The following is a 12204-nucleotide window of genomic DNA, read 5'->3' as shown; positions in this document are numbered from 1 at the left end:
GTCATCTTACCCAAAGCAAAATGATGCTTCTTTACTTACCCTTTTGTTTGGCTTTGGGGGGCATCATGCATATATATGTTCTTGAATCATCACTCTTACTACTTCTGTGCTATTTATGTACCATACATTGAGGGCAGAGTAACCCATGCGATCAGTATAATAAATAATAATAATGCTCAGATGTTAAGGGCAGGGAGCCATATTAATTTTTTAATGACTAATAATGATGTTTAGCCTATAAACTCAATACAGTTATAGGCTTAATACTTATTGCTTCCTCAGTTTTGGTGAAGTCAGTGAGAATACAGATTGACAGCTTTTTTAAAGGATATACATGAATTCTAAGGTTTAGGGTATATTATTTGTGCTGTTTCTCAGAATTTATTTTAACAGTTTTAAGAAAGTTGTCTTATGAGCCTCTACACTGTCCAGAATTTGGACATAACAGAATTTTCTTTGCAGTTATGGAATCCATGTTGGTTATTTCCAGAATTCTAGGAGTATAGTCTATGTTAGGAGAGCATCCTTTTCTGCAGCAGGTTTTTTTGACACTAATCCATTTTTGGTAGATCTATTGTTTAATAAAGTAATGAGAACTGTACTTGAAAGACAGCTAAAGTAACTGAAAGCAAGATTTATATTTAACAAAAGTCTATGAGTTGTTCTTGAATTGTTTTTCTAGTTCTTCAAAATAATCTCATCTGTTTGAAGCTAGAGCATTTCCCCACAGAAATTTAATATGGGCACTACACTACCTGCCACCCTAGTCCACAGGTCCACTTTGGGGCATACTCATAGTATTCTTGGGTTCCCCCGCTCCTTCCATTTTAAGTTCATTGTTTTCAGATATTTTACTCTCTATATGTATTTTTCAAAGCAAAACATTGAGAGTCACTTGGTATCTGACAGAGTATCTCTGAGAACTCTTTAATTCTACAGAGAAAATCTTTTGACTTGGGGAAATGTAACGTCTTACAATTTTCCACCACTAGCCAGGCACCTTGAAAGGTTGAGATGGGAAGATCACTTGTGTCAGGAAGTTCAAGATCAGCCTTGGAAAAATAGTGAGACCCCATTAAAAAAAAAAAAATCTAGTAAAGGAAAAGCAAATATTTATACCCTTCCTACTTCCCTCCAGATGACCCATACACATGGTGGTCGAAGGACAAGAACAGAGGAGCACCATATAATCTAGGGAGCTAGCCCACAAATCTAATTGTAAAGTTTGTCTCCCTCCTCTAAAATGATAGTAGCTGGGCAATCAAGCCTTTTTTGGGGGACAAAATCTTTTTGGCTTTTTTCTTTCATATTTTATATAAGTTAGAAAGCTTAATTTATATCTTGCCAGTCTCTGACATATGAGCTTCTATCAGGCTTACTGGACATGAGTGTTTTGGCTATACTGCATTGGAGCTGAAATCTCAGCCTGTTTTGCCACTCTATTCTTTAAACTGAAAGTCAGGGTATAGGGGATATGTTAGTTTAGAGCACCACTTTTCAATGTGTGATGCACAGAACCTTGGGTAAGAAGCTGAAGATGCTTTCAGAAGGTTTGCTAGGGCACCACTTTTATTTATTTATTTTTTTACAATACTAAGATATTTCAACATTTGCACTAATGATACAAAAACAATATTGGGTAAAATAGTGGTCTTAGCTTCAATCAAATCAGTGGCATTGACCTGTATGAGTATCATATTCTTTCCCTCCCCCACTTCTTCTTCGTCTTTTTTCTTTTTTTAAAGTACTGGGAATCCAACCCAGGGCCTCCCACATGCTAGGCAAGTGCTCAGGGCTCTGCTACTGAGCTCTAACCCCAGCCCAATCATTGTATTCTTAACTGCCATTCGCTTGCAATTCGCTTGCAGTTAAAACAAAACCAGTTTCAGTTAAGAACATCCTCAATGAAGCAGTAAAAATTGTCAGTTGCTTAAATCTTTTTTTTTTTTTTTTAAGAGAGAGGGGAGAGAGAGAGAGAGAGAGAGAGAGAGAGAGAATTTTTTTTTTTAATATTTATTTTTTAGTTATCGGCGGACACAACATCTTTGTCTGTATGTGGTGCTGAGGATCGAACCCAGGCCGCACGCATGCCAGGCGAGCGCGCTACCACTTGAGCCACATCCCCAGCCCAGTTGCTTAAATCTTGACCCTGAGTACATATTATTCTAATATCTATGTCATGAAGTAGAATGTTCACAGAAAGCACTTCTGTTGTATACTGAAGACAATGATGTTGTTGAGGAAACGTGTTATTGTTTGAATAGCAAGGCGAATTGGCTGGGTTTTGTTTGTACATAATTTTTTTTCTCAAAAAAATGACTAACAACCAGATTATGGTTATTTAAAATTGAAGGTATTTTCTCAAAAACCAAGTGAAGTGAGCTTGTCACTTTAAGGACAAGTGTTTATTGGCAATAATCAAATTCAGGGTTTTAAGCAGAAATTTTAAAATTTGGAAAACCTGCATCTGCTATTGTGACAGTATTTGCAGTTTTCTGATGAAGTTTGTGCTGTTTTAGTGAATTGATTTCTGACAGTGTGTCATAAAATACGTCAGCATTTGGACAATCTAAGCCAAAGTTTCCCGAATAACTAGTGCATGATGTTAACAAAATCTTGAATGGGTAAAAGATCCATCCAAAGTAAGTGATAGACAGTATTTTTTTTTAATATATATTTTTTTGTTGTCTCTGGACCTTTATTTTATTTATTTATATGTGGTGCTGAAAATCAACCCCAGTGCCTCACACGCTAGGCAAGTGCTCTTTTACTGAGCTACAACCCCAGCTCAAACTAGTGGGTTTTGATGTAAGTGATAGGGTTTCAGATTGCACATTGCAACTAAACTTTGAAAACTTCCACTTGTCCAGTTTTGACGTTTATCAAAAAAGATTATCTATGTTTTCTGGGAAAGCTATTATAAGAGTGCAGTAACACATGCCTGTAATCCTAGCAACTTGGGAGGAGGATGAAGCAGGAAGATCACAAATTCAAGGTCAGCTTAAGAAACCTAGCAAGACTATATCTCTATTCCTCAGAAAACTTGGAATGGATCCACCATTTGACCCAGCTATCCCACTCCTCGATTTATACCCAAAGGACCTAAAATCAGCATACCACAGTGATGCAGCCACACCAATATTTATAGCAGCTCAATTCACAATAGCTAAACTGTGGAATCAACCTATGTGTCCTTCAGTAGATGGATAAAGAAAATATGATATATAAATTCAGTAGAATATTACTCAGCTTTAAAGAATGAAATTATGGCATTTGCCAGTAAATGGATGGAATTGGAGAATATCATGCTAGGTGAAATAAGCCAATTCCCCCACTAAAAAAACAAAGGCTGAATGTGGATGCTTAATTCACAATGTTGGGGGTGGGTACTAGAGAAGAATAGAGTTCCTTAGATTAAGTAGAGGGAAGTGAAGGGAGGGGAGGGGATGGAGATGTGGGAATATGAAGGAAAGTAGAACATAACAGACATTATATCTTATGTATATATGTGACTGCATAACTAATTTGACTCTACAACTTGTATGCTCTGAAAAATGAGAAATTATATCCCATCTATGTATATCAAAGTGCATAAATGCATTCTACTGTCATATATAACTTAATTAAGACCTATCTCTTTTTTTTTTTTTTTTCTGTTCTTGGCGGACACAACATCTTTGTATGTGGTGCTGAGGATCGAACCCGGGCCGCACGCATGCCAGGCAAGCGTGCTACCGCTTGAGCCACATCTCCAGCCCCATTAAGACCTATCTCAAAATAAAATTTAAAAAAGGACTGGGGGCGTGAAAGGGTTGGGAATGTGGCTCATTAGTAGAAAACTTGCAGAATGTGACTGGGGCCTTGAGCTCCTCCCCAGCATCAATCAATCAATCAATCAATCAATCAATAAAACAAGTAAAAGCTATTTTAATACTATTCCCTTTTAAAATCATGTTATCTATATCAGGCCCAGATTTTTTTTACATACCAACTAACACAACATGTAACAGACTCATGGCAAAAGTAGATATTAGTATCTTCCGTTAACTGGACATTAAAGGAATTTGTAGGGCTGTGATTGGGGCTCAGTGTGTAGGTAGAGCACTTGCTTAGCATTTGTGAGGCACTACTATGTTTGATCTTCAGCACCACGTAAAAATAAATAAATAAGGGCTGGGTTTGTGGCTCAGTGGTGGAGCGCTCGCCTAGTGCATGCGAAGTCCTGGGTTCAATCCTAAGCACCACATAAAAATAAATAAAATAAAGGTATTGCATCCAACTACAAGTAATAAATAAATATTAATAAATAAACAAGGGGCTGGGGATGTGGTTCAAGCGGTAGCACGCTCGCCTGGCATGCGTGCAGCCCGGGTTGGATCCTCAGCACCACATACAAACAAAGATGTTGTGTCCGCCGAAAACTAAAAAATAAAATATTAAAAAAAAAAATTCTATTTTCAAAAAAAAGTTTAAAAAAATAAACAAAATTAAGGTATTGTGTCCATCTTTAACTAAAAAAAAAATTGTTTTGATACTAGAGATTGAACTTGGGGGTGCTTAAGCATGAAGCCATATCCCCAGTCCTTTTTAATATTTTGTATTAGAGACAGGGTCTCGCTGAGTTGCTTAGGACTTTGCTAAGTTGCTGAGACTGGGTTTGATCTCTCGGTCTTCCTGCCTCAGCCTCCCAAGTCACTGGGATTACAGGCATGAGTCACCCGGCCCAGCTAAAAATTAAAAAAACAAAAAGGTGGGTATTTGTAAGAATGTAAAAATAGTTCATTAAATATCTTTTGTTTGCTTTGTAAAATGTAATTGTTGTTCTTAAAATGTGATTATGTTAGCATGTAAGGGACTTATTATTTGGAAATGAATTACTAAACATTTTTAAAATAGTCTGTAATTTCTATTATGATATTATATTTCTGTGGATAAAATCAGAGGAAGCCTGGTGTGGTGGTGCATTTCTGTAATCCCAGCTGCTAGGGAGTTAGAAGCAGGAAGATTATAAATTTGAGGCTAGCCTGGCAATTTAGCAAGACCCTGTCTCAAAATACAGTATATATTAAGGGCTGAGAATGTAACTTGGAAGTAGAGTGCTTGCCTAGCATGCACAAGGCTCTGGGATCAATCACCAGTACTGCAAACAAACACACCAAAACAGAAACCAGTGGAGTGCTGAAGCAGGCTTTTAATGTCTTGCATAGGCCAGTTGTGTACATCTTTTTCCAATTTTGTGTCTAGTATCTTCATTGGTAGCTTCAAATACTCCATAGTATGAGTGTTTATATCATAAAAATCAGCAAAAGCCACAAAACAGGGTTCCCCCTTCACAAGATCTGGTTATTAAGTGTGTGTGTGTGTGTGTGTGTGTGTGTGTGTGTGTGTTAGGGATCAGACTCAGGGCCTCACACATGCCAAGCAAGCACTTTACAACTGAGCTACATCCCTAGCCATTTTAATTTTATTTTGAGACAGGGTCTTGCTAAGTTGTCGAAGCTCGCCTCAAATTTGGTGATCTTCCTGCCTCAGCCTCCTGAGTATCTGGGATCACATGTGTGTTCCCCCATGCCTAACTGTGGTTATTAAGTGTTTACCAACACTTAACCTGGATATAAATCATAAAAATAAAACTTCCTTAAAATTCCTAGCAAATTTTAAGTGTAAAAGTGTTCTGATATTAAAAGGTTTGAGAACTAGTTGTTTGGAGAAAAGGGAGACCTTTGGTAATTAGTCAACACAGAGATGGGTATTTTTTTATAATTCATACAAAGTTGCCTTTTGTGCCGAGAACACTTGTAAAATATAACCATTTTTTTTTCTTTTTAATTTGTATAATTGTTAAATCTGCTGGTTCAATATGGGATTTTTTTTTCTCTCCCTTAAAGTCTAAGGTAGACAATGAGAGGGCAAGGCAAGCTGAAACTGGCTCTTGGCCTGCATATTAATCTCCCCTGCCCCGTCATTTTTTGCTGTATGTCCAACTGTTACCTAGCTCAGATCAAGGTCTGGCTCAAGCTCTGACTTCCACACAAAACCTTCACTTACTGTTCACGTCCACACCGATCTTTCAAATCTGTATTCTGAAAACATTCATGGTCCATAAAGAGAAGCAATTTGTTCTATACTTTTCGGTGTGCTACTGTTTCTTAGGTCTTTTATCAATTCTGTGCTTTACCTTAGTGAGACTAGTATAATGCTCAACACATACTTACCTTGTATGGATAAAAGATTTTTAACTTTTACACTGCCAGAGAAATTTGCTTTCTAGGTGAATGACATAAATAAATCTTACTGTTGTAAACCCAATTTTTAATGCCTTTTGAAATACTAGTAAAGCAGATTGTAAATCATTGGTATTCTTTAAAGGTGACATTACACACAGAGGCTTCCTTCAAAAACTAATATCTTTTGGTTCTGCTACCACTCTTGGTAGAAACAAGTGGCTTTCTAGGCATGGTGGCATATACCTATAATCCCGGCAGCTCAGGAGGCTGAGGTAGGAGGATCGTAAGTTCAAAGCCAGCCTCAGTAACTTAGGGAGACCCTGTCTCAAAATAAAATACAAAAAGGGCTGGGGATGTGACTAAGTGGATTCAATCCCCAGTACAAAAAATAGAAAGAAAGAAACAAGTGACTTATTTCATTTCCAAGGTCTTTGACTGTTTTGAGTAAGTCATAGTGAATAGTAAATCTTAGAGAAATGAAGCAAAATTTCTAAAATCACACTGGCCTGTAGGACAGAATTGTTTACTACTTAAAAAACTTAGCAGGTTTCAGTTTCAAAGGAGTAGAGGTATTTTGTCTTGCTGGTAGGGATCTCTGTTGAAAACAAGAGCAACTTAATGACTACATTTCTTCTCTCCTTAAAGCTAAGTGAAGTTCTGGTCCTCTCTTTGGATGCTCTGTCTCTGGGGAAAGGAGGAGTGCCAGGAGGCCACGCCAGCTCTGAGGCAGGAGCTTTCTCTCCATCAGAGATACTAGGGCTTGAAAGGACCTGAAATTTCTTTGGTCTAGACCTTTTTTGTGTGATAATAGGGGCATAAAAATTACTGTGGCTTATTATTAAAATAGAGACAGGGTATCAGCTTACATCTAAAATAGTATTAGAATTATTATAGAACTTATACATATGTGTGTAAAAATTCACCATATTGACATTTTATCTCCGATTTCTCTTAAGTTGGGGTACTTTATACTTTAGCCTCAAAAAGATGTCACTGTTAGTAGTCATGAGGTCGTAGTGAGGTAGTTTAACTGCTTTAGAACCTTGTGCTTGGAACATTCTTATCCATCGAAGCATGGGCACCAAAAGTGAGGAGCATGGGTTCTTTAATATCTGTCACATCAGAGAATGACAGTTCCAGGACAGTGACCAACTCCTAATGGTAAGTACCCCAGCTGATTTGTCATTTCTTAGAAGCAGGAGAAAGAGAAGTTAGTCATAGTAGTGAGTGGTGTTTCTTAAAAATAGACAATAGCAAATTAAGGTTCAGCTTTAATCCTCAATGATGATCATTTTTGCAGGTTTCTGTAGCTGGATCAGGCACTGGAAGAGGCTCCCCAGCTGTAACTCTAGTGCAGTTACCTTCGGGCCAAACTGTACATGTCCAGGGAGTAATTCAGACACCACAACCATCGGTTATTCATTCACCACAAATACAGACTGTTCAGGTTAGCTTCCTTCCTAGATGATTTGTTGTTTATTTCTCATTGACTTTCTTGAGACTTTTTTGTTTTTTTTTTACTACTAATTCATTTATCATCATTTTTCTCTATGAATATTTTATACTTAAATCTTTTAATTAGATGTTTGAAGGGATTTCTTTTTTTTTTTCATATGCTGTGCCATGATTTGACTTAAAAGTTGAAGTTTTTGTTGTCTGCTTTTAATTTGCAGAATTAGTAATCGCTAGATAAGCAGTTCATGTCTTCTTCAAGTTGTTCTGTGCTCATACTCAGATTTATTTAATAAAGCTCTCTAGTGGTACTTTAAAGTATCTTGAGTGTTCTTTGGGAAAGATGTCTGATATGTAATATAAAGATTTTAGTACTGATACTGTGTTCGTGTATACTCACATTGGTAGGTGGGTAGAAATTTAATTTTTTTAATTCAGTGTATGTAATCCTTAGAAAGTGATAATGATATTATTTATTTATTTTGGTGCTAGGGATTGAACCCAGGGCCTAATGCATGCTAATCACACATTCTACCACTGAGCAGCACTCCAGCTTGAAAGTGATATGGTATTACTGTCACTTGAGTATTATGTTTATATGTCATGTACCTCATTCATATTAAACCTTGGCTTTTGTACATGTTAATGTGGTTGTGACCCAGAGATATATGGTACTATTTATCAAAATTTGTTACAAATCCTTAACATTTCTTGAAGGTAAAACATTTTTATCTGTAGATGTGAATTATTAATTATGCATTTTAGAAGCATACTTTTCTTATTTACTAAACTTATTTCTTAAGTCAGTTTGTTAGTATCCTTTAAATTTCAAATTATTTGAGCCCAATTGATAGAAAAAAAAATCTGTGAAGAAAATTGAGATACATGTACTTAGTCTTATCCTTTACCTGCACATTTGAGTAGGATGTATCACAGAATAAGAATGAGGCTTATAGCATGACATTTGATGTGATAAATCCACATGATTTAAAAGCTTGGTTATCTTTTCAGTATAGGTATCATTTCTTTATTATTATTATTATTATTATTATTATTATTATTATTATTGGTACTAGGGATTGAACTCAGGGGCACTCAGCCACTGAGCCACATCCTGAGCCCAATTTTTTGTATTTTATTTAGAGACAGGGTCTCACTGAACTGCTAAGCACCTTGCTGTTGCTGAGCCTGGCTTTGAACTTATGATTCTCCTGTCTCAGCCTCCCGAGCCACTGGGATTACAGGAATGTGCCACTGCACACGGCTCTTTTTAAATTAAATTAAATTTTTTTAGTTGTAGATGAACACAATACCTTTATTTATTTATTTATTTAATGTGGTGCTGAGGATTAAACCTAGTGCCTCACACATAATAGGCAAGCACTCTACCACTGAGCCACAACCTCAGCCCTAGGAATCATTACTAGTTGTTCAAAAGTAAAATTCTCATCATTGTCTTTTATTTTCTGAGGTGACCCTTGATTCCAAAAATTTCTAATTCTTTCTGACTCTAATAATAAAGGAAGAAAGTCATTTTACACTCTTCTTTGTATTATTACTTTTATTTGGGTGCAGATATTTTAACTTAGTATTAACTTGGTTGGTATTAGAAGAAAATATTGTCTTATTACTTGACTTTTTAAATCTTTGTTGAATTAATGGTTTTAATTGTCTTTGTAGAAATAAGTGCTGGTGGATCTTAGAATTCTATATGTTGGACATTGGGAAAGATAATTTCCCTGCTTGAACTTTCTAAAATGGGTAAAATACTAGCCTACCTCACAGAAGGGAGTTGCTATGGTATTGGTTATATGACAGATGTATTAAAGCCCAGTATAAAATGGTAAATTTTTAGTAGTAATATTATGATTGTCTAGTGCAACAGCATATTTTTTTCATAAGCTCCCCTTATTTGTGGAGTGTCCATTACCAGACGTTGTGTTGTTATATGTGTAGGCAAATATACACACATATTTATGGGCTTTAGCAATGATACATTCTTGCATGCATTCTGGATATTTTAGTAACCTCTTGATTTTTTCCAAATCAAATTCTCAGGTAATTGTAGTATTAAATAAAGTGAGTTTTGTAAACTCAGCTACTCGAGTCCCTCACAGTTAAATGACTAAATATATTGACAGCAGACATGTTGTAGCAATTCATTAGTTTTCCGACTTTATCAATCCAATTATTGTATTCTTATATGACTTGAAAAATGAAATCATGCTCAAAATTCTGATCCTTCTTTTTAAGGAGAAATCCCTTATTTGTATTTTTAAGACTTAACACCATTAAACCCTACCCTTTCCTTGTAATATAAATCCTAACTTTATTCTGGTTTATACTCTTGTTTATTTAAATGTTTTTTCTCCTTTGGCCCTATCTAATACCTATTTTGAAAACCCAGCTCAAGTCAGCTATGGAATAATGGGAAAAGAAAACAACATTGAAATTGAGGGCTTTTTTCCTGCCTCTGTCACTGGCTTACTTACTCCTTGCTGGAATTATAAGGGCACTTTCAGGGTTAGGATCTTGACTCTGACGTATCTTATGTTTTGCTCTTCCCAGTGAAGTCTCACTTGACATTTGAACAACTCTTTCTGTTGCATTTTCATAGTATTTATTATCTATACCATTTCTTTCCATACTTTTTTTTCCCAACAACTTTAATGTTTGTGTTTGTTTTTCCTTACTTGAACCAGATCATGAGCTTTTTAAATTCAGGTTCACTGTGTTTGGGGGCTCCACAGCACCTGGCTCAGTGTTGTACACAAAGACCCTTAACTACCATTTTATTTTTTTAACGAGGAAAATCTTATATTTTATGATGCATTTCAGAAAATCTTATGTTATAGGTAGCAACAATTGCAGAGACAGATGAGTCTGCAGAAACAGAAGGTGTAATTGATTCTCATAAACGTAGAGAAATCCTTTCACGAAGACCCTCTTATAGGTGAGTTAACTGTTAACTACTAGAATGATACTTTGTCCAAGAAGGTGGAAAAATTACATTACATTTTAATTCTTATTTATTTTTTTGGTCCAGTGATTGAACCCAGTGGCACTCAATCACTAAGCTACATCCCCATCCATTTTTTTGTATTTTATTTAAAGACAGGGTCTCACTGAGTTGCTTAGGCCCTCACTAAGTTCCTGAGGCTGGCTTTGAACTTCTGATTCTCTTACCTCAACCTCAGCTGGGATTACAGGCATGTGCTACTGTGAAGAAAAATTATGGATCAAAGCAATTCTTTTAAGTCTCATTTATGTATCTTAATTAGTTATGTTGTTAAATTGTATTTTAGAAAAATACTGAATGAACTTTCCTCTGATGTGCCTGGTGTTCCCAAAATTGAAGAAGAAAAATCAGAGGAAGAAGGAACGCCACCTAACATCGCTACCATGGCAGTACCGACTAGCATATATCAGACTAGCACGGGGCAATACAGTATGTATGCTGCGATTAAATATGATACAGTGCTAGCTTTAAGTCTTCTCTAGTTTTATTGAAGCAATTCTGGTTTTGGTATTAAATTGTTTCATTTTAAAATGCATCATTAATACCTGAACTGTATATCTTAGAATGAAAAGTACATGTTAAAGAAGAGAGAGATTTGTATTGACAACTGTCATATACTTTTGAAAAGTAAAAATTTTATTGCTGAATATAGAAAAATTGGGGTTAAAAATAAAAGGAGAGTTTTTTTTTTCTATTTATGTTTTATTCACCTTAAGTAAAAGTTTGAAAGTTACTGCTTTTTTTGGTCTTTATAATGAATGCAAATGTAAGATATAAATGTTTGTATTTTATTCTTTTGTTGGCTTTTGTTACCAACAACATATTATACTTACTAATCTAAAAGAGGTCCCTATGTTTTCTAAATTATGTTTTAATGTAATTCTGTTTTCACTACTCTCTACTGTTAATTGTGTTTCAGTTTTCCAAAAGAGAAAAAATTATTTAATTTTAAAACTATAGCAAATGGATAGATTATTTTATTTGAGATTTTACACACTAAAAGCTCTAAATAAACAGATACATTCACATTTAGTCTTGTGCATTTTAATGGATTGTTAATTCTGTGATTTTTGCTCTAATTAAAATACTAGGTTTTTTCTTTCCCCTCAAAAGAAGAGTGATAGATACAGAAAAATAATTTTTAAAAAGAGAGGACAAAGAAAAAGAAAGGGGAAAGGATGGGACGGGGGTGTGGGGTAAGCAACGTCAGTATTGAAAACGATGTGATATTAAATCATGTTTGTCCAAATAAGGTGTTAAGATTGTAGATATATTCTCTGTTTTCCCCTTTAAAAGTAACAATCTCTAGAAAAATTTTAAGTCTATTAAAATGAATTATATTCTTTCATATGTAGTCGTTAATTTTTAATTTTTTTTTAGAACTTTCTTTTGTGATGGATTTGCAGTATAAAATTGTTAAATTAATTTTCCTTTGGTGATTTTGGGCATCTTCTATCAGATACCTGTCAGTATTAGGTATCATTTATCTATGGCTCCTAATGAGTG

At 35.3% G+C, this 12204-nt stretch overlaps 1 protein-coding gene across 24 annotated transcripts in view; it reads left to right on the top strand.

Annotated features, from left to right (window-relative positions):
• Crem (cAMP responsive element modulator) overlaps positions 1-12204 on the top strand; it is a 75860-nt gene that overhangs the window by 33123 nt on the left and 30533 nt on the right. For 16 of the 24 annotated variants that reach the window (XM_076832292.1, XM_076832290.1, XM_076832303.1 and 13 more), the window contains 3 exons: positions 7528-7674; positions 10535-10632; positions 10985-11127. In XM_076832292.1, coding sequence (XP_076688407.1) covers positions 7528-7674; positions 10535-10632; positions 10985-11127 — 388 coding nt within the window. The remainder of the gene's footprint in view (positions 1-7527; positions 7675-10534; positions 10633-10984; positions 11128-12204) is intronic. The other 8 variants (XM_076832307.1, XM_076832300.1, XM_076832298.1 and 5 more) reach the window with 1 other exon arrangement.

This window comes from Callospermophilus lateralis, chromosome 13 (assembly GCF_048772815.1).
Source record: "Callospermophilus lateralis isolate mCalLat2 chromosome 13, mCalLat2.hap1, whole genome shotgun sequence".
Classification (NCBI taxonomy): Eukaryota; Metazoa; Chordata; class Mammalia; order Rodentia; family Sciuridae; genus Callospermophilus; species Callospermophilus lateralis.
This window is presented reverse-complemented; position numbering and strand designations above follow the sequence as displayed.